The following is a 23990-nucleotide window of genomic DNA, read 5'->3' on the forward strand; positions in this document are numbered from 1 at the left end:
GAGAGAGAGAGAGAGAGAGGGATGGAGAGAGAGAAGAGAGAGGGATGGAGAGAGAGGAGAGAGAGGGATGGAGAGAGAATGAGAGAGGGATGGAGAGAGAGGGAGAGAGAAAGAGAGAGAGGAATGGAGAGGGAGGAGAGAGGGATGGAGAGAGAGGGAGAGAGGAGAAAGAGAGAGAGGGATGGAGAGAGAGGGAGAAAGAGAGAAAGGGATGGAGAGAGGGAGGGAGAGAGAGAGAGGGGGGAGAGAGAGAGAGAGAGGGATAGAGAGAGAGGAGAGAAAGAGAGAGAGGGAGAGAGAGGGAGGAGAGAGGGGGAGAGAGAGGAGAAAGAGAGAGGGATGGAGAGAGAAGGAGGAGAAAGGGATAGAGAGAAGAGAAAGAGAGAGAGGGATGGAGAGAGAGGGAGATAGGGATAGAGAGAGAGGAGAGAACTCAGAACTCAGAACTCAAAACGTTTTTATTCAAGGATTAAGATTTTAGGCATTGCCTATTCTTCCAATCTGTCCTTGCTGATCTACATCTATTACAAATAGCACACACATAAATCAAAGGAAAAGGTTTTCATGCAGAACTGTATACACAATGAAGAAAACACCCCCCGGCCCTCCACACACAGAGAGAAAGAGAGAGAGGGATGGAGAGAGACAGTGAGGAGAGAAAGAGAGAGAGAGGGATGGAGAGAGAGGGAGAGATGAGAAATTGAGAGAGGGATGGAGAGAGAGAGAGAGGGATAGTGAGAGAGAGAGAGAGGGAGGGAGGGAGAGAGAAAGGAAGAGAGATGAATATTATAAAGAGCTACACAAAGAGAGAGAGAGAGAGAGAGGAGAGAGAGAGAAAGGAGAGAGAGAGAAAGAGAGAGAGGGATGGAGAGAGAGGGAGAGATGAGAAAGTGAGAAAGGGATGGAGAGAGAGAGAGAGGGATAGTGAGAGAGAGAGAGAGAGAGGGAGGGAGAGAGAAAGGAAGAGAGATGAATATTATAAAGAGCTACACAAAGAGAGAGAGAGAGAGAGAGAGGAGAGCGAGAGAGAGGAGAGAGAGAGAGAGAGAGAGAGAGGGATGGAGAGAGAGGGAGGAGAGAGAGGAGAGAGAGAGAGAGATCAGGAGAGACTGACTGTGCAGTCTCACCAACAAAGCTGTTGCCACAACAGCAGATTGCCTGACCTTGGCAAAACCCCAAAATGCTGATCAGGCTTTCACTTCTCACCACAACAACAAAAAAAAACACCCTTTTAACCACAACAAAAAACCTTCTGACCACAACAAAGCAGCTATAACCCACCCAAATGGTGGTCAGTCATGCAAGACAGGTGACCGAATTCACCAACCTGGGCCAGAACCCGGACACGCAGTGAGAGCTATGTGGTGCCGGCCATACCAGTTCAAAACTTTCTGACTCCACAAAAATCACACAGACTGATCCACTCCACCAGAGACCCAGTACTCGGTCAGGAGAAATGGTCCACCTTTCACCTCCCCCCCCCACCCCACCCCCCTAATAAATTTGTCATATGTATTTTTTGGTGCTTTAGAGTGTATAGATCACGAAAAATCATGTTAACATCAAAAATCTTGGGACTCACTGTCCCTTCTGGCTTAATTTTGAAGGGTACCCATCTCAGGTGCCACAGCTGCTTTTCGTCGGTCCAAAACACTCTAAAGCACCAAAAAATACATATGAAAAATTTATTAGGGGGGGGGGGGGTGAAAGGTGGACCGTTTCTCCTGACAGACTACAGGGTATGTGTCTAGTAACGTCATCGACACATACATTAGAAACAACAACAGGTGCTTCACTATCACTACCCTGTAAAACGGATCAGTATAAAAACTCTTTCTTTTACTGTACTACTGTTGAATGGAACACCCTGGACAACAGTGTCGTTCACGCTGAATCGGCCGCCAGCTTCCAGACGCTGTTGACTAAAAGGCTGGCCACCAACCACCAGTAGGCCAGCTGAGTCCCCCCCCATGTCGCTACTAACGCCAGTCATCTGGGTTCTGCGACATTAATCTACAGACACAGATACTCAGTAAATCTCTTCCATTTATACATCCGCTTGCTTTCATCTGAATGCTGGATGTGCTCTTTGTGTTGTTGCTCTGTATGTAGTGGTGATTTTGTTGGCATAGTTTTTGTGATGCCTGGTTCTTTGGCATTTATTTGGACCATGTGAATGTGCCGTATAAATCATTTTGCTGTGATATGGGGCCTTTGTGATGCGTGATTGTGATATTGCCAGTGTTTTGGGTTTGTTTTTTTTTTTAATACACACTTTTATGTCACTTATTCTTAAATTTATATATTATACTGTTAAGCATGGTGAGAGCTATCTGAGATGGGGGCAATGTGCTAGATATAAGCCTTCATTTTTTTTAATTATTATTACTCACAGGTAAAAGTCCTTAGTGTGTGAGCGAAAGGTAACCCATCTTCACTAACCTCTGCCAGAAACAGCACACGATACTCACAGGTAAAAATCCCACCAAACTTCACTAACCTGTGCCAGAAACAGCACACGATACTCACAGGTAAAAATCCTCGGTGGGTGAGCGTGAGTCGTTGGGGCGGGGCAGGGTGGCATTGGACGAGTTGACCCAGCAGCGGGGGGAACTCCAGGGGTGGCCACAGCCCACCCAGGGTAGCTGGGACTGGAAGGTGGAGAACATGTAGAAGAAGGCCCAGGTGATGATGATCACGTAGTACGTGGTGAACAGGAACGAGATCACCACTGTCGCCAGCCCCGCTCCTAACAGGAAAGGAAGATGGCAGAAGGGTTATCTCACTTAGTGCTCCAGTCAGTTAGCTCCCCTGAGTTTGTTTTTTTTCTTTTTTTTTCTTTTTTTTTTTTTTTTTTGCTGCCCCATCATCTGGCACCGTTTCAGTGGTATTACTCCCACACCGCTCGTATCGAAACTGAGGTCACCATGAGAGCAGGGCATGAAAGGCCACAGACTTTGAGACTGTTTTGTTTATACTGATGATGATGAAGGAGGAGGAGGATGACGATGACGATGACGATGTTGCTATGGAGGTCCATTTTGGTTTGGGACTGCGTGACAAGGCTGTACTCTACGCTTCCTGTCATAATGATATCCCTGCGTTAACCAGGCCCGAGAGATACAAACACTTGCAGTGTTGGTCAGGTAATTAGAGCAACACACCCAAAGACACATCCTTCAAGTGGATGACACTCGACTGTGTGGTCCCAGTCTCCTCATTTAAGCCCACAGCACACTCAACTCTGGGTAGGAGCCGGCCATGGGCCGAAAAACCCACCTCCGCTGGGATTCGAACCCGCGTCCTCCCAGCCGTCAGTCTGCGACGCTAACCACTTCGCCACGGTGGCTGGTGCTCCCCTGACTTCCCCCCACAGATGACCCATTGGTATGGAAAGAAATAAAATCTCAACAACAAAAAAACGTTAGAATTCATGGACTGAAAACTTCCAAACTGATCAGTAACGTAACGAGTTAGTTGGGGACAAAATATAAAACTTCCTCCCTTCTTATGCTATCACACAGTGAGATGATGAAAGTATCCATATTTTTTGTTCAAAATTGGCACACACTGATGAATTGTATACGAATCCAGAAAAGCATAAAGAGTTAGAAACAGATAAATTCAGAACGTAACACAGCCACGATAGAAACCGTTCGTCTAATTCTGTTGTCTGCCCTGTGACTGAGACGAAACTGGGTCAGACACCATTGTTGACATGCACTGTTCACATGAACCAGTCACCACGAAAATAACTCTCCTGCTGGCGAGCACAGCAACACACACTGCATTTATTGGTCACAGTGGAGAGTGGAATGGTCAGTTAAGGTATTCTTAGCTCATAATGTCATTATGGAAATTAGGTGGCACTCCAAAAATTAAAAACTGTCTACAGCCCCAATCAGGGGCCCTTCGTCTGAAACGGCTGTAAACAGTAGGGCTGTTATTGGGGCCTTTTGTCCGAAGGGAGTCAAGATGCTCGTCTGCCAATAACATGTCCAATTGGGTCTGGGTTCGAATCCTACTCTTGCCCTTTCTTGGAGGAAATGCTGGCTCCACTTGTCCACAATGGGCAAGCATGGAGGAAGGTGGCAGAATGGCTAAGACACTCTTCTGCCAATACAGAGTCTGTGAGGGTTTGGGTTCAAATCCCACTCTCGCACTTTCTCCCAAGTTTGGAAAATTGAACTCAGTGTCTAGTCGTTCAGAGACGATAAACCGAGGTTCCGTGTGCAGCACACATTTGGGAAACTGAATAAAGAACCCATGGCAATGAGTGTTGTCCTCTGGCAAAATTCTGTCGAAGAAATCCACTCTGATAAATATACAAATATATGCATGCACTCAAGGCCTGACTAAGCAGGTTGGGTTATGCTGCTGGTCAGGCATCTGCTTAACAGATGTGGTGTAGCTTATATGGATTTGTCAGAACCGACACCATCAAAGACTTCGTTCGTTTATTTATTTATAGTCTGTTCATCTAAGATGATGATATTAGACTGGAGAAAGAAAAAAAAACACATAATACTGGAAGGGGGTGTGTGAGAGGCGGGACAGGGGAAGTGGGATTAGGACCCAAAAAAATTATCAATAATCAAATATTGTATGCACTACTTCTGTATATTATTATTTGAAAAGAGGTTCATGTGGGGACCTACAATAAACAACCAACTGGACTATTTAACACATAACTAGCTAACTTCAATAAGCTAACAGACCTGACAGACTGCTCTGGCAGATGAGCGTCTCATACAAGGCCACCGGATAATCATGTCCTTGGTTGTAATGGCTCCATTATGTATGTGTACACATTCAAGCACACCTGCATCTGATCATTTCTTCTTCTTCTTCTTCTTCTGCATTCACTCGTATGCACACGAGTTGGCCTCTACATGTATGACCGTTTTTACCCCGCCATGTAGGCAGCCATACTCCGTTTTCGGGGGTGTGCATGCTGGGTATGTTCTTGTTTCCATAACCCACCGAACGCTGACATGGATTACAGGATCTTTAACGTGCGTATTTGATCTTCTGCTTGCATATACACACGAAGGGGGTTCAGGCACTAGCAGGTCTGCACATATGTTGACCTGGGAGATCGTAAAAATCTCCACCCTTTACCCACCAGGCGCCGTCACTGTGATTCGAACCTGGGACCCTCAGATTGACAGTCCAACGCTTTAACCACTCGGCTATTGCGCCCGTCATCTGATCATTTCATTTCATGTTCTATGGTGACAGTTTTGTCTCCCTTGTTCCTGTCGAAGATGTGCAGCCATGGTGTGCTGAAGTCACCGCATTCAGCGTTGTGCACTGGCTTGCTGCAGTGATTTGCATCACAAGATATTAAGCTGTGCAAATTGAGTTTCAATGACAAACTTCTTTTTTTTCCAGAATTAGTTGAGTCACATGCTTAATTAATGTTAAAGAGCACACATTTCCCTCTCTCTCTCTCTCTCTCTCACACACACACACCACACACACACACACACACACACACACACACACACATACAGACAGACACACACACACACACACACACACACACACACACACACACACAGGCAACTTGCAACGAAGAAATGAACAGGCTACATAGAAAAATACAAAGGATGAGAATGGAGGCAAATAAAACTTTTCATTTTTTAATTTCTTTTTTTTTTTTTACTGAAGATTGTGTGTGTGTGTGTGTGTATGTGTCATACATGTATGTGGATGCTTGTGCACGTACTCAAATATGTGTGAATGTGAGGCGAGTCTCTGGGTGTCATGGAGACATGTAAATATTTACCTGTCAAACACAGCATTGGATCTGCTGCTAGCAACCAAGGGGTAAAACAGTGCAACAGAGAGAGAGAGAGAGAGAGAGAGAGAGAGACAGAGAGAGAGAGAGAGAGAGAGAGAGAGAGAGAGAGAGAGAGCAGGGGAGAGAGAATGAGTGCAATACATACATACAGACAGACAGAATACAGGGGTGGTGAGGGGAGAGGGGTGTGGGGGGGGGAGATTGGTGGGGGGGGGGAGAGGGGTGGGGGGGAGTGGTGGGGTGGGGTGGGGGGGGAGTGGTTGGGGGGAGAGGGGTGGTGGGGTGGAGAGTGGGGGGGAGAAGGGTGGTGGGGTGGAGAGTGGGGGGGAGAAGGGTGGTGGGGGGAGAGGGGGAAGAGGGGTGGGGGGAGAGGGGGAAGAGGGGTGGGGGGAGAGGGGGAAGAGGGGTGGGGGGAGAGGGGGAAGAGGGGTGAGGGGAGAGGGGGAAGAGGGGTGGGGGGAGAGGGGGAAGAGGGGGTGGGGAGAGAGGGGGTGGGGGAGAGGGGTGGTGGGGGGAGAAGGGGTAGAGGGGTGAGGGTGAAGAGGGGTGATGGAGAAGAGGGGGTTGGGGGGGGAGAGTGGGGGGGGAGAGTGGTGGGGGGAGAGGGGTGGGGGGTTGGGGGGGGGAGAGAAGGGGTCAGAGGACAGGAGAAGGGAGGAGGGGGAGGGGCAAAGGGGAGGTATAGGGGCGTGCATGTGAAGGAGAAGAGAAAAAGGGGGAACGGCTTCACACCTCCACCTGAACACTTCTGCAAGGGGGTGTGCTCGCTCCATCTGGCCACCATTACTCCTCCCACCCCGGCCCCCACCCACCTCAACATTACAAACACACAGTCCAGTGCTAATGCGTCTGCTGGAGAACATGGAGAAGCTGGAGAACCCAAGCGCATGTAACCGCGCATGTAACCGAGTCTCTCTTTCTCTCCACCCCCCTCCCACAACCCTCCCCCCTCCACCCAGCCGCCCCATCCACTCGACACGAGCAGTGGTCTGGACGCTTGCTGTTCAGATGAAACGATAAACCCTGGTCCTGTGTGTAGCATGCAATTTAGCACAGTGAAAGAACCCATCATGACAAAAGGGTTGTTGAAAAATCCACTTTGGTAGGTAAAAACACACAGTTGCTGGCAGAAGAAAAAAAAAACAAAACAGTGTGGCCCTCTGTACTGTAGCAAGGTATCCTCTTTCAGGAGAGCCGTCTGGTCTGAATTTCACACAAAGAAATCTGTTGCTGCAATGAGTAGTACAATACAATACAATATACATTTTTATATACAGAATATAATAGAATAGAATATGTCTTTATTACCAAGTGTATTGGGGTCACAAGGAATATTGGGGGGGATAGTACATAACAAGGTACGAACATAAATCAAAAATCATACACAAACACAGATACAGTAGAAATAAGATACATACAAGTGCATATCAATATAAAAACTTGTGCACACACACACACACACACACACATTTGAACAGAAGCTGCATATTACATGTGGATGGGGCTGATGACGAAATATTCAGGTAGATGGTTGTTGGTTGCACAATTCTATTTATACACCTCAGTACTTGTTACACGTCCTAAACTTCAAGTGGAAAGCTTGTAGCGATGACGGGTTTTTAGCTTCTTTTTTTTTTCTTTTTTTTTTTTACCCTTGACTTGAAGTAGGTGCTAACGTGGCGACAGCCCGGAGGTGGCCTTAGTGGTCGGCGAGGCTCCAAGCCCCATAATTTGATTGGATTTCTTACATGTCCAGAGAACGTTTTCCATTTGCTTTGCTTACCCCCCACCCCTCCCCTCCCCTCCCCTCCCTGTACACAAGCTGTGTGTAGCTCCCCTAGCAACTGGCCAGCATGACAAACATGCAACAGAAACAGCTTTTTTTGTTTCTTTCTTTCTTTTTGGGGGGTGCGGGGGGGAGGGGGAGAGGGTCAGGGGGGGCCTTCTTCTTCTTCTTTCCGTTACACGACCAACATCAACTTGTCGATGACTCTGTCGTGTTTCATGCATGCTGGGTATTTTCGTGCCTCCATAACCCACCGAACACTGACATGGGTTACAGGATCTTTAACGTGCATATTTGATCTTCTGTGTGCATATGTACACGAAGGGGGTTCAGGCACTAGCAGGTCTGCACATATGTTGACCTGGGAGATCGGAAAAATCTCCACCCTTTACCCACCAGGCACCGTTACCGTGATTCAAACCCTGGACCCTCAGATTGAAAGTCCAACGCTTAAACCACTCCTGTGTGTGTGTGTGTGTGTGTGTGTGTGTGTGAGCCTGTTTTGTGTGGCTGTGTGCTCAAACTCGAGAAACTATTCCACCAATAATGATAACAAAAAATCATACATTTATACAGAGCTTCCAAACTGCTTTTCCACTAACATAAATTTGTATCAGTGGAACATACAGCACACACACACACACACACACACACACACACACACACACACACACACACACACACACACACACACACACACACACACACAGAGTAAAAATAGATGTCCATGACTGAAAAATCAACAAAACCAATGTTATGATTAGTTTCTTCAGTGCTGTTAGCAATTTACATTGGCAGGATAATATACACTAATACAGTGCTATCTAAACATGCACCCCCCCCCCCCACCCACTCCCACACACACACACTGAAAATATGGTCCATACATTCACACACACACACAAACTTAGCCACAACACACACACACACACACACACACGCACACGCACGTTTGGTGCAAATACAAAGCAACAATACATCTCAAAATAAGTGCTTATGATTATATTTTACTGATGACAATATTTCTGATAATAGTAGCAATGCAAATGTCACACCGACTGGTTCTTTCATGCTGCCCTTTGGAACCATCATCATGGTACTTTCACTTCATTTCATGCTGACTGGAACTGATGGCAGTTATTAATAACTTCATTCTCCTTTTCTTTTTCTTTCTTTTTTTTTTTTTTTATTGTATTGTATAAGAGTTTGTGAAATCAATAATTCAAACACTAAAACATTATGACATAATTTTCTTAACCCTTTCACCTGCCAGTCAATCTAGAGTACAAAATTCCCTTGTTGTGTAAACACAGAAAAGACAGTGGCTAAGAATAGCTGGGGATTCCCCCTGCGCCGTATAGAAAATACGTCCTATCCTACCACCAAACATTAAGAGCAATAGGTTTATGGATAACAGACCATTCATTCAGTGACATGGGTCCTCTACCACGCCTGTGCATAAATGCAAGCTTGGCGGTGAAAGGGTTAAACTGATTGCTCTTTATTTCACTTGATGCTCTCTATTTCTGTTTGTATGTCTGTCTGATGAATGAATGAATGACAGATAGGGATACTAATATAGCGCCTATCCTCTGCTGGAGACAAAGCTCTAAGCGCTTTACAAACATGGGGTCATTTTCTCAACAGTCTTCCTACTTGGGTAGAGCTGACTGACGGCTGCCACTGGGCGCTCATCACTTGTTTCCAATGTCAGGTGTAAGTCATGCACACATGTAACATTTTACATGTATATGACTGTTTTGTTTATTCACCCTGCCATGTAGGCAGCCATACTCCGTTTTCAGTCGTGCGCATGCTGGGTAGGTTCTTGTTTCCAAACCCACTGAATGTTGACATGGATTGCAGGATCTTTAACACACATATTTGATCTGCGGGCATATAAACACAAAGGGGGTTCAGGCATCAGACGGTCTGTATGTATGTTGACCTGGGAGATTGGAAAAATCTCCACCCTTTACCCACCAGGCGCCGTTACGGTGATTCAAACGTGGGACCCTCAGACTGAAAGTCCAATGAAAGTCCAACGCTGAAGCCACTCAGCTATTGCGTCTGTCGAATCATGTCTCTTTGCAGAGCTCCTCTTGCTCCAACATAACTGTCGTCTTTCCTTCTTCTCCCAACAATATCACACTGCAGGTTCCCATTTCTATGCATATTTGAAACTGGATTGTTTGAAAACAATTATCATGAAGGATCTGTGACAGACAGTGGCAAACCAGGACTTCTCCCTATGTACTGAACACATATAATGTTACAGACATAAACACAAATGTTTTCACACACATATTCCATATTCACACACACACAAACACACACACACACACACACACACACACACACACACACACACACACACACAGTCACACACACACACACACACACACACACACACACACACACACACACACACACACACACACGTTTCAAGTTTCAAGTTTTAATTATCCTTTCACTCCTATTGGAGTATGGAGGATTACTGCAAAATATTATTTTCATGCCCAGAACAAACATTTCCAAATACACAACAATGTCACATTAAAGCTGAGAAAACACAAATGTCTTTTAACTCCAAAAGTATAGCTAGGCAACATTTGCAAATCTAATCATCTTACTTACAGCTAAAATAACATTTTTGCCCCCTTTGAGCATATTACAAAAATTAAAAACCGATTTTGGAGACAAATATTTTTTAGGAACATATCTATTTCGTAACTGATCATAATTGGGACATTCCATTATAAAATGAAACTCATCCCCAATCACAGACATGTTACAAACCTTACAAAGCCGTAACTCTCATGGTATGCCTTTGTGTCTCCCTGTTTCTATTTCCAGCTTATGATTACTACTTTGAAATCTGAAGAAGTTGATAACATAATTATCAGGCATCTGACATATATTTTTCTCTACCAAATCCACTTTTGAAATTTCAATAAAACAAACATTTACTACTCGCCTCTAGAGCATGTCTCCATAGATTTTGAAAACTATCTCTCAGAGCAATGTTGACATTCTTGCAGAAAGATTCCCTCTCCAAGAAGAATTGAATATCCCAAACACAGTCATACCCTGCTTCTATTAAAATTCGTCTGATGCAACTCATCCATTTTGAAGAATAAATACCATTTCAATATAAGTCAAGTAATATCAGATATATTTTCACAGAATATTTTTCTGTGTTTGATATCACTAAGCTGGTCCAAAATCGAACTAATCTCATTTTCACTAACACACTAACTGGATAAATACCAGTTTCTCCATAAACAATTTGGGTCATAGTATTTCTGTTCAGTTTGAACAAGAGTTTCAAAAATTTCAATTCTAATTTTTCAAGTATATCTACATTTTCATAACCCCATATTTCTGCACCATACAAGAAAATAGGAACAATCATAGACTGGTACATGTCCATCACACACACACACACACACACACACACACACACACACACACAAGCCCCCCCCCCAACACACACACACACACACTCACACACACTCGGTGCACACACTCACACACACACACACAAAGTGCATACTGCAAACAGTAACCAACTCCCCAGAACTTCAATGAAGGCATAAAGTTGACCTAGGTTCTCTCATATACACACTCAAGACACAGACACAGACACACACATACAAATGCACACACACACACACACACACATACACGAAAATAGCATTCTTTGTTGATTCCAAATCAGTACTTTACGCTCTAGAATTGTTTAGCCTTGAAACAAGACCTGTCTCAGTTATTGAGGCAAATCATTTGGTACATTGTTTGAGGATTAAAGGGACTGAGTCAGTTTCTTTTGGGTGCCTTCTCATGTGGGCATTCTTGGCAATGGAACTGCTGATAAAGCAGCTAAAAGAGGAGCACAAGATTCAGAAAAATCAACAAAAATACATGTCCGTCTTTCCGTAAAAGAGGCATACATTTTGTTAGAAAAATCAGCATGGGGTTGATGTCATAACTGATGGAAGGAAAAGTTTTTAAAACATAAAGGGACATTATTCCCCAAGAATGTTATTAAAGAACAGATACTGAATCCATCAGCTTGCTATACAAGATTAATAACCTCTACTTTCTTCCGTATAAAATTTGATACGCTGAAGACAAAGAAAAGTGAAAAAAAAAAAAAAAAGTTACATGCATCTGTGGTAAGCAGTTCAGCCTGCATCATTGTTTGTTTCACTGTCAGCAGTTACATACCTTCTTGCCCAAGTATTTCGAACAGAATGACTACTCTGCAGATGATTTTTGGAAAGTTATTTCTGAAGAGGTTCTTACGGTCGAACTTTCACAGGCATTAGTTCATAGCCCTATTTCTACATTCCTTTAATGTACTTCAGAATTGTGTTAATGGTTTCTGATTATTATTATTATTATTGTTGAATTGTTACTGTTAAATGTAATTGCATGTTAGTTATGCATTTTTTTTTTTTTTGTAGTTTTCTACCTTTTCTGTTTTTCTCTTCCCTCTCCCCTCCCCTAAACTAAAGAACGAACAAACACACACAGAGACACACACAATCAACACAAACCAACACTAAAAACCCACCTTCAATGAATGGACAGAGCTTGCCGATGGCTCCCACAGGAACTCAGAGTATCACACACACACACACACACACACAGAGCTACAAACACACACACCTACACACACAGAGTGAAGACAAACCAACACTGAAAACCCACCTTTAAAGAATGGACAGAGCTTGCCGATGGCTCCCACAGGACCCCTGCGGGTGTACTGACCAATGGCCATCTCCATGTAGGCCAGGGGCACCCCACACAGCACCAGCATGATGAAGAAGGGGATCAGAAAGGCCCCTGAAACACACACACACCTCAACTTCATGGGCTAAATATACCATAAATCATCCCCACACAGAACCAGCATGATGAAGGGCATCAGAAAGGCCCCTGAAACAAACATCTCAACTTCTAGCCCCCACTCCCCCACGCTTTTCACCACTTCTGCCATAGGCAGATGCCTGACCAGCAGCATAACCCAACACACTTAGTCAGTCCTCGAGTGCATGCGTAAATATATATATATATATATATATATATATATATATATATATATATATATATATATATTTGTGTACCTATCAGAGTGGATTTCTTCAACAGAATTTTGTCAGAGGACAACACTCTCATTGCCATGGGTTCTTTTTCAGTGAGCCAAATGCGCCCTGCACATGAGACCTTGGTTTATCGTCTCCACTGAATCACTGGACGCTGGGTTTGATTTTCCAGTCACACTGCGAGAAAGGGCGAGAGCGGGATTTGAACCCACACCCTCATGGACTTTCTGTACGGACTCTCTACACACACCCTCATGGACTTTCTGTACGGACTCTCTACACACACCCTCAGGGACTTTCTGTACTGACTCTCTACACACACCCTCAGGGACTTTCTGTACGGACTCTCTACACACACCCTAAGGGACTTTCTGTATGGACTCTCTACCCACACCCTCAGGGACTTTCTGTACTGACTCTTTATCTTAACCGCTATGCCACATTCCTCCTATAATAATTAATAGTTAAATAATATTATCAAATATGTACATACATTAAAATGTGATAAAGTGAAATCCATCATGAGAGAGAGAGAGAAAGAGAGAGTGTGTGAGAGAGAGAGAGCGAGAAAGAGAAGAGTGTGTGTGTGTGTGTGTGTGTGTGTGTGTGTATGTGTGTTGTGTGTGTGTGGGTGTGTGCGTGTGTGTTTGTATCTGTGTGAGACGTGTGTGTGTGTGTGTGTGTGTGTGTGTGTGTGTGTGTGTGTGTGTGTGTGTGTGTGTGTGTGTGTGTGTGTGTGTGTGTGTGTCTGTCTGTCTCTCTGTCTGTCTGTATCTGTCTGAGAGTGTGTGTGTGTGTGTGTGTGTGTGTGTGTGTTTGTGTGTGTTCCCCATCCACCCCCACACACCAGTTCCCCTCCCACCCCCACTCTCCAGTTCCCCACATCCCCAGTTCCCCACCCCCCCAGTTGCCCCCCCCCCACCCCCCAGTTCCCCACCCAACCCCACCCCCCAGTTCCCCACCCAACCCCAACCCCCAGTTCCCCACCCCCCCAGTTCCCCACCCAACCCCACCCCCCAGTTCCCCACCCAACCCCAACCCCCAGTTCCCCACCCCCCCAGTTCCCCACCCAACCTCACCCCCCAGTTCCCCACCCCCTAGTTCCCCACCCAACCCCAACCCCCAGTTCCACAACCCCTAGTTCCCCACCCCCTAGTTCCCCACCCAACCCCAACCCCCAGTTCCCCACCCCCAGTTCCCCACCCCCAGTTCCCCACCCAACCCCAACCCCCAGTTCCCCACCCCCAGTTCCCCACCCAACCCCAACCCCCAGTTCCCCACCCCCAGTTCCCCACCCAACCCCAACCCCCAGTTCCCCCCCCCCCCCCCCACTTCCCCACTCGCCTCCCTTTCTGATCAAAAAAAAAATAATTTTTTTTTTTTCAATCAAAACACACATGAGCTTGCCTATTTCACAAAGTTCCTTGCTAAAACAATTTTTTCTTTCATTCAAAGAAACAACATTGCATAAGCACACAGACGACAAAAAACATGGGACGGGCGTCAAACATGATTTATTTAAGTTAAGCCCTGCACCAACTTCCTTCTCCAAACCCAGCACTTAACCAGTGCATGCGTAAAAAAAATCTGCAAGTCATGGACAGCAAATGGGCTATGTTTATACGTCTACGTCATTTCTAGGCCACTGCCAACGATGCCCACTCAAAACCAAGACTAATCACGTTCAACACCACCAACTGTAGACGCACTTGCCAAGAAACTTCTGCAGATCACCATGACCTTGCATTTTCCATACTCATGCTGTCCATGAAACTTTTTTTTTTCTTTCTTTTCTTTTCTTTCTTTCCTTCTTTCTTTTCTGTTTCTTCCCTTTCCCTGTCTCCTCCTTTCGTTCCTTTCAATCAATATCATGGTCATCAACTACCAATGCCACGGTTTACTACATTATCACCAGTGCACTGTTGACTGGCCAAGCATGACGGATTTCCTGCAAGGCTCCACCAAGCACAATCTCAAAAGTTCAGCTGAAAACTGTCAATCACTTTTTATGCTTCTTCACACAAGCTGCCAAAATATAACTGGCTTAAATGTGTGGGTGACTGGTGAGACCATGTGAATTAGGCTTCATGGTTCACACATGGGAGGCCATAAATTCATAAACAACAGGATAGACAAATATATAAAATAAGAAAGTGCATGATCTCAAGATGAGGGAAAACAAACTTTTCTGCCATCTTTTTTTTTTTTTTTTTTTTTTTTTTTTTTTTTTTTTTTTATTCCCCACGGTCTCAGACTTTAACATTCTTCCCCAGCACACACACACACACACACACACACCACATGTGCGCATGCTCACAAACACACACACACACACACACACACACATTCGCGCATGCTCGCAAACACACACACACACACACACACATTCGCGCATGCTCGCAAACACACATACACACACCCTCAGGGACTTTCTGTACTGACTCTTTATCTTAACCGTTATGCCACATTCCTCCTATAATAATAGTTAAACAATATTATCAAATTAGTACATACATTAAAATGTGATAAAGTGAAATCCATCATGAGAGAGAGAGAGAGAGAGAATGAGTGTGTGTGTGTGTGTGTGTGTGTGTGTGTGTGTGTGTGTCTGTCTGTCTGTCTGTCTGTCTGTCTCTGTCTGAGTGAGTGTGTGTGTGTGTCTGTGTGTGTGTGTGTGTGTGTGTGTGTGTTCCCCACCCACCCCCTCCTGCCCAGTTCCCCACCCCCTAGTTCCCCACCCACCCCCAACCCCCCAGTTCCCCACCTGCCCAGGTCCCCACCCACCCCCACCCGCCCAGTTTCCAACCCGCCCAGTTCCGCCCAGTTCCCCACCCACCCCCACCCACCCAGTTCCCCACCCTCTAGTTCCCCACCCGCCCAGTTCCCCACCCGCCCTCACCCGCCCAGTTCCCCACCCACCCCCACCCACCCAGTTCCCCACCCGCCCAGTTCCCCACCCACCCCCACCCACCCAGTTCCCCACCCACCCCCACCCACCCAGTTCCCCACCCGCCCAGTTCCCCACCCACCCCCACCCACCCAGTTCCCCACCCGCCCAGTTCCCCACCCACCCCCACCCACCCAGTTCCCCACCCGCCCAGTTCCCCACCCACCCCCACCCACCCAGTTCCCCACCCGCCCAGTTCCCCACCCACCCCCTAGTTCCCCACCCACCCCCACCCACCCAGTTCCCCACCCTCTAGTTCCCCACCCGCCCAGTTCCCCACCCGCCCTCACCCGCCCAGTTCCCCACCCACCCCCACCCACCCAGTTCCCCACCCACCCAGTTCCCCACACACCCCCACCCGCCCAGTTCCCCACCCACCCCCACCCACCCAGTTCCCCACCCGCCCAGTTCCCCACCCACCCCCACCCCCCAGTTCCCCACCCACCCCCTAGTTCCCCACCCACCCCCACCCATCCAGTTCCCCAACCCCCACTTCCCCACTCGCCTCCCTTTCTGATCAAAAAAAAAAAAAAATTTTTTTCAATCAAAACAAACATGAGCTTGCCTATTTTACAAAAGTTCCTTGCTAAAACAATTTTTTCTTTCATTCAAAGAAACAACATTGCATAATCACACAGATGACAAAAAGCATGGGAAGGGCGTCAAACATGATTTATTTAAGTTAAGCCCTGCACCAACTTCCTTCTCCAAACCCAGCGCTTAACCAGTGCATGCGTAAAAAAAATCTGCAAGTCATGGACAGCAAATGGGCTATGTTTATACGTCTACGTCATTTCTAGGCCACTGCCAACGATGCCCACTCAAAACCAAGACTAATCACGTTCAACACCACCAACTGTAGACGCACTTGCCAAGAAACTTCTGCAGATCACCATGACCTTGCATTTTCCATACTCATGCTGTCCATGAACCTTTTTTTTTTTTTTTCTTTTCTTTTCTTTCTTTCCTTCTTTCTTTTCTGTTTCTTCCCTTTCCCTGTCTCCTCCTTTCGTTCCTTTCAATCAATATCATGGTCATCAACTACCAATGCCACGGTTTACTACATTATCACCAGTGCACTGTTGACTGGCCAAGCATGACGGATTTCCTGCAAGGCTCCACCAAGCACAATAGTATGACGGATTTCCTGCAAGGCTCCACCAAGCACAATCTTTAAAGTTCAGCTGAAAACTGTCAATCACTTTTTATGCTTCTTCACACAAGCTGCCAAAATATAACTGGCTTAAATGTGTGAGTGACTGGTGAGACCATGTGAATTAGGCTTCATGGTTCACACATGGGAGGCCATAAATTCATAAACAACAGGATAGAAAAATATATAAAATAAGAAAGTGCATGATCTCAAGATGAGGGAAAACAAACTTTTCATTTTTTTTTTTTTTTATTCCCCACAGTCTCAGACTTTAACATTCCTCCCCAGCACACACACACACACACACACACACACACACACACACACACACCACATGTGCGCATGCTCACAAACACACACACACACACACACACATTCGCGCATGCTCGCAAACACACATACACACACACACACGACTCGCATGTGCATGCATGCCGACGTGCACACATGTGTACTTACACACACACACACAAATACACACACACACACACCACATGCGCGAGCATGCTGGCACACACACACACACACACACAGTTTTAATATCATATGTCATATAAAAAAAAAGTCCCCCTCCCTGAAATAAGATCAGACATATCTCTTCCTTCATTTCATTAGAAAACACCGTCAACCCAAGATGGTTATGACATTAAATTTATTATCAGCACACCCAATTAAAAAAGGAAAATCAATTTTCAGATAGTGGTGAACGCCAGACTCGGATATGCAGCTTATATTATGAATTAAATTTATTCTCAGCTCAGTGGATTTCACCTCACCAAAAGAAAAATCTCTTTCAGGTAGTGGTGAAACTTGGAATGGAATATATATATATATATATATATATATATATATATATTACATGGAGGAGAGTGAGTGGAAGTGATATGTAGGGAAATAAAAAGGTGATGGCTGGGGTGAAAGGAGGAATGGAGGAGACTGCATTAACTGAATCAAGGTATGTTCTGTATAGTTAAAAGAGCTAAATGAAGGTGTGTTTTGTCATGTTAAAAGATCTAAATGAAGGTATGTTCTGTCAAGTTAAAGAGCTGAATCAAGGTGTGTTCTGTATAGTTAAAGAGCTGAATCAAGGTATGTTCTGTCAAGTTAAAAGAGCTAAATGAAGGTGTGTTTTGTCAAGTTAAAAGAGCTAAATGAAGGTGTGTTCTGTCAAGTTAAAAGAGCTAAATGAAGGTATGTTCTGTCAAGTTAAAGAGCTGAATCAAGGTGTGTTCTGTCAAGTTAAAGAGCTGAATCAAGGTGTGTTCTGTCAAGTTAAAGAGCTGAATCAAGGTGTGTTCTATCAAGTTAAACAGCTGAATCAATGTGTGTTCTGTCAAGTTAAAGAGCTGAATCCAGGTATGTTCTGTCAAGTTAAAGAGCTGAATCAAGGTATGTTCTGTCAAGTTAAAAGAGCTAAATCAAGGTATGTTCTGTCAAGTTAAAGAGCTGAATCCAGGTGTGTTCTGTCAAGTAAAAGAGCTGAATCAAGGTACGTTCTGTCAACTTAAAGAGCTGAATCAAGGTATGTTCTGTCGACTTAGAGAGCTGAATCAAGGTATGTTGTCAAGTTAAAGAGCTGAATCAAGGTATGTTGAGTTAAAGAGCTGGATCAAGGTATGTCCTGTCAACTTAAAGAGCTGAATCAAGGTATGTTCTGTCGACTTAGAGAGCTGAATCAAGGTATGTTGTCGAGTTAAAGAGCTGAATCAAGGTATGTTCTGTCAAGTTAAAAGAGCTAAATCAAGGTGTGTTCTGTCAAGTTAAAGAGCTGAATCCAGGTGTGTTCTGTCAAGTAAAAGAGCTGAATCAAGGTACGTTCTGTCAACTTAAAGAGCTGAATCAAGGTATGTTCTGTCAAGTTAAAGAGCTGAATCAAGGTGTGTTCTGTCAAGTTAAAGAGTTGAATCAAGGTATGTTGAGTTAAAGAGCTGGATCAAGGTATGTCCTGTCAACTTAAGAGCTGAATCAAGGTATGTTCTGTCGAGTTAAAGAGCTGAATCAAGGTAGTTCTGTCAAGTTAAAGAGCTAAAAGGTGTTCTTCAAGTTAAAGCTATAAGTTGTTCTGTCAAGTTAAGAGCTGATCAGGTATGTTCAATTAAAGAGCTGAATCAGTATGTTCTGTCAAGTTAAAGAGCTAATCAAGGTGTGTTCTGTCAAGTTAAAGAGCTGAATCCAGGTGTGTTCTGTAAGTAAAGAGCTGAATCAAGGTATTCTGTCAAGTTAAAGAGCTGAATCAAGGTATGTTCTGTCAGATTAAGAGCTGAATCAAGGTATGTCTGTCAAGTTAAAAGCTGAATCAAGGTTGTTAGTTTGTCTAAGTTAAAAGAGCTGAATCAAGGTATGTTCTGTATAGTTAAAGAGCTGAATCAAGGTATGTTCTGTCTAGTTAAGAGCTGAATCAAGGTATGTTCTGTCAAGTTAAAGAGCTGAATCAAGGTGTGTTCTGTCAAGTTAAAGAGCTGAATCAAGGTGCTGTTCTGTCAAGTAAAGAGCTGAATCAAGGTATGTTCTGTCAAGTTAAAGAGCTGAATCAAGGTATGTTTCTGTCAAGTTAAAGAGCTGAATCAAGGTGTGTTCTGTCAAGTTAAAGAGCTGAATCAAGGTATGTTCTGTCAGTTAAACAGCTGAATCAAGGTATGTTCTGTCAAGTTAAAGAGCTGAATCAAGGTATGTTCTGTATAGTTAAAGAGCTGAATCAAGGTATGTTCTGTCAAGTTAAAGAGCTGAATCAAGGTATGTTCTGTCAAGTTAAAGAGCTGAATCAAGGTATGTTCTGTCAAGTTAAAGAGCTGAATCAAGGTATGTTCTGTCAAGTTAAAGAGCTGAATCAAGGTGTGTTCTGTCAAGTTAAAGAGCTGAATCAAGGTATGTTCTGTCAAGTTAAAGAGATGAATCAAGGTATGTTCTGTATAGTGAAAGAGCTGAGTCAGGTATGTTCTGTATAGTTAAACAGCTGAATCAAGGTATGTTCTGTCAAGTTAAAGAGATGAATCAAGGTGTATTCTGTCAAGTTAAACAGCTGAATCAAGGTATGTTCTGTCAAGTTAAAGAGATGAATCAAGGTGTATTCTGTCAAGTTAAAGAGCTGAATCAAGGCATGTTCTGTCAAGTTAAAGAGCTGAATCAAGGTATGTTCTGTATAGTTAAAGAACTGAATCAAGGTATGGTCTGTATAGTTAAAGAGCTGAATCAAGGTATGTTCTGTATAGTGAAAGAGCTGAGTCAAGGTATGTTCTGTATAGTTAAAGAGCTGAATCAAGGTATGTTCTGTCAAGTTAAAGAGCTGAATCAAGGTGTGTTCTGTCAAGTTAAAGAGCTGAATCAAGGTATGGTCTGTATAGTTAAAGAACTGAATCAAGGTGTGTTCTGTCGAATTAAAGAACTGCACAGATGTGTCAGGATTTCAAAATACTGGACTGGTGTAAATGGTCACACTGTGTTAAAAACAAGTCCAAATCAGAATGGTTAATTTTGTAGTGTTGTTGTTGAAGCATCATCACGATTACAATAAAGTCAACAGAGACGGTATGTTAGATAAATGACTGAGAAATAAAGAAAGTTGATTTACTTTTATTATCAGTCAGATGAAATACTTCTTTTGGTAAGAAATACATTGGATTATTATCTAATTTTTTATCCAGGCTTTTTTTTGTTTTGTTTTTTTGTTCCTTTTCATTGTAATAACTGGCTTTGATTTGGGCTTTTATGACTGGTAAGTCAACCACATTCTATGTTCTGCTTTTGTCTCCACTGGTATATAATCATATTACTGTTTTTAATAAGCAACACTGATATTTGCTGATTAATTTACAATTAACCCTGCTTAATGACCAACACGTACTGCAGGTATTTCATTCTAAAAACAATCTGCCATTACTATTAGTAACAGATGATATTCAATCACAGAATTAATCATAGCAACAGACATCTCATTTTAAAACTAGCAGTGGTACTAACAGACAGACAGTGCATGTTTTCATTTGTTATTTTTTTCAATATATATTTAGTACACACAGGAACAGGAGAACAGGGGTAATGGACATGTGGGATTACAGCAATCATTTTGCCCTCACCCATCTACAACTCCCCCCCTCACCTCCCCCCCCTCACCCATGTACAACTCCCCCCACCCAGGTACAACTCCCCCCCTCACCCCCCCCTCACCCATGTACAACTCCCCTCACCCATGTAAAACTCCCCCCCCACATGTACTACAACTCCCTCACCCATGTACAACTCCCTCCTCACCCATGTACAACCCCCCCCTCACCCATGTACAACTACCCCCCCCACCCCCACCCTACCCCGTCACCCATGTACAACTCCCCCCTCCACCCATGTACAACTCCCCCCACCCATCCATGTACAACTCCCCCCTCACCCATGTACAACTCCCCCCCCACCCACCCACCCATGTACAACTCCCCCCTCACCCATGTACAACTCCCCCCCTCACCCATGTACAACTCAACCACCCACCCAGCCATGTACAACTCCACCCCCTCCCCCATGTACAACTCCCCCCACCAATGTACAACTCCCCCACCCACCCATGTTCAACTCCCCCCCTCCCCCATGTACAACTCCCCCCACCCATGTACAACTCCCCCCACCCACCCATGTTCAACTCCCCCCCCCTCCCCCATGTACAACTCCCCCACCCACCCATGTACAACTCCCCCCCTCACCCATGTACAACTCCCCCCCTCACCACCACCACCCCCCCTACCCATGTACAACTCCCCCCTCACCCATGTACAACTCCCCCCCCCCACCGTACCCCTCACCCATGTACAACACACACCCCCCCTCACCCATGTACAACTCCCCCCTCCACCCATGTACAACTCCTCCCCCCCCCCACCCATGTAAAACTCCCCACCCACCCACCCACCCATGTACAACTCCCCCCCGCCTCACCCATGTACAACCCCCCCCCCCCTCACCCATGTACAACTCCCCCCCTCACCCATGTACAATTCCCCCCCCCCTCACCCTCCCACCCATGTAAAACTCCCCACCCACCCACCCACCCATGTACAACTCCCCCCCCCTCACCCCCCCCCCCCCACACCCATGTACAACTCCCCCCCTCACCCATGTACAACTCCCCCCTCCACCCATGTACAACTCCCCCCCACACCCATGTACAACTCACCCCACCCTCACCCATGTACAACTCTCCCCACCAATGTACAACTCCCCCCCCCCCCCCCCCAACCCCCCTTGTCACTTAGATGAGATGATAAAATGAGGTCCTGTGTACAATGAACCCATGGTGACGTGAGTAAGTGATGTCCTCTGTCAAATTTCTACAGCAGAAAATCCACCCTGATGGATACACAGTTATAATAAGCATGCACTCAAGGCCTGACCAAGTGTGATGGGTTATGCTCCAGGTCAGATATCTGCCTTGCAGATGTGGTGTTGCGAATATGGATTTGTCCTAACGCAGTGACATCTCCTTGAGAAACCGAAACTTGCACATAACAGAATGATTTACCTCAACTTACATAATTCTCTGACTGAACTGACAAAGAAACGGTTGAGGGTGTGGTCGTCCTTTCTCTCTCTGATGTTTTTCTTGTTGTTTTTGTTGTTTTCCCAGTTTACAGGAGATTTACCTCACCCCTAATTACCACCACCCCTTTCCCCTTCCCCCTCCTGTGGCAGAACGATTTCATCAGTACGGCTGGTGCTGTCCCCAGCTGCTCGGTCACACTGATAATGTGAATGACAATGAAAATCAAACAAAGCATCCATCATTTCCCCAAACGGCTCAAAATGTCATCAACCAACATACATAGTGGATTAAAAACCGTTCAAAGCCGATTCGTCATATCACATGTCACTTCTCAATAAAACTGACGAACAGTGACGTAAGCTCATTCATGAATGGGGCCAGCCAGTAAACAGTATATCATGATGCTTACCTCCACCACTTTCGAAGCACAGGTACGGAAATCGCCATACGTTACCAAGACCGACTGCATAACCGATGATGGCCAGCAGATACTCCACTTTCTTGCTCCAGTTCTCTCTCACTTCACTCTCTCTCTCCATTCTGAACAGAGCTGTTCACTGATATAATTTACGAAAACGCTAAGTTGCTCGTCGAAAGTCAACCTTTCTGAACCTCGTGATGCAACGAGTGTCGGAGAGATGTGTGTGGCTTTTGGTGGACTGAACTCCAAACCGTTATTGCCGGCTTTCACTGCTCGCACGCGCACAGTGGGGTTTTTCGAGGCCGCGTCGGTCGAGTTGTCGATGTACGGTGTCAGAAAATTGGCCCCCATAGTCAATCTGCTCACACACGGGCAATTATAACACACCGCGCTGATCTTGTGTTGACCTTCGATGGACTCAGTGCTACCATATTATCAGTGATGCGATTCTAAACTGATTTTTCAGTTAAATGTACTGAAACTGCATGGTGATCGAGATTTTTTTTTAAATGTTTAAAAGAAAAGAAAAGAAAAAGGTACTGATTAACCTTGCAATTTGGCTGTCCTTCAATCAAAAATAGAAAATGTCTACTAAAAAGTAGGCCTATCAAAAAGGTGCATGGTTAATCACTAACTGCATTGGTTATATTTATGTAGGCCTATATATCTATAGGCATGAGTTAAAAAAAAAAAACAACAAACTATCTCAGAATGGTATAAAATATCTCATCTAAATTGACTGACTAGAAAGGGCGTGTGTATTGCCGCTTTCAGTGTGTGTGTGTGTGTGTGTGTGTGTGTGTGTGTGTGTGTGTGTGTGTGTGAGTGTGCAGACATATATGAATGTATGCCGGTGTAGCATCCCAGACTGTCCCCCACCCCGGAAACGTCCCCGGGGGACAATTTGACCACGAGACTTTTTCACCGTTCATAATGTCCCATGCGGACATTTTCAGCGGCCAAAATGTCATCCTTTTTGCGTTTTAGCCTCGTTTTGAAATGTCCCCCTTACAGGCTGAAAATGTCACCCCCTTGTACCCCGTTGCGTCCCCTCTGCTGAGAGAATCCTCAGTAGCGCGCTGGTTCGAATCACGACTCAGCCGCCGATATTTTCTCCCCCTCCTCTAGACCTTGAGTGGTATTCTGGACGTTAGTCATTGTGATGAGACGATAAACCGAGGCCCCGTGTGCAGCATGCACTTAGCGCACGTAAAAGAACCCACGTGAACAAAAGGGTTATTC

General features: G+C 45.1%; 1 protein-coding gene across 1 annotated transcript in view; it reads right to left on the bottom strand.

Moving 5' to 3' along the window:
• The window catches only part of LOC143274933 (sodium- and chloride-dependent GABA transporter ine-like), a 97605-nt gene extending 74601 nt beyond the window's left edge, over nucleotides 1–23004 (bottom strand). Inside the window, exons 1-3 of the mRNA XM_076578937.1 lie at nucleotides 22737–23004; nucleotides 12309–12443; nucleotides 2530–2749 (exon numbers count right to left, since the gene is read on the bottom strand). Coding sequence (XP_076435052.1) covers nucleotides 2530–2749; nucleotides 12309–12443; nucleotides 22737–22866 — 485 coding nt within the window. The 5' untranslated portion in view covers nucleotides 22867–23004. The remainder of the gene's footprint in view (nucleotides 1–2529; nucleotides 2750–12308; nucleotides 12444–22736) is intronic.
• Between the last annotated feature and the right edge of the window lie 986 nt (nucleotides 23005–23990).

The sequence above is a fragment of the Babylonia areolata genome, chromosome 29, assembly GCF_041734735.1.
Source record: "Babylonia areolata isolate BAREFJ2019XMU chromosome 29, ASM4173473v1, whole genome shotgun sequence".
Taxonomy (NCBI): Eukaryota; Metazoa; Mollusca; class Gastropoda; order Neogastropoda; family Buccinidae; genus Babylonia; species Babylonia areolata.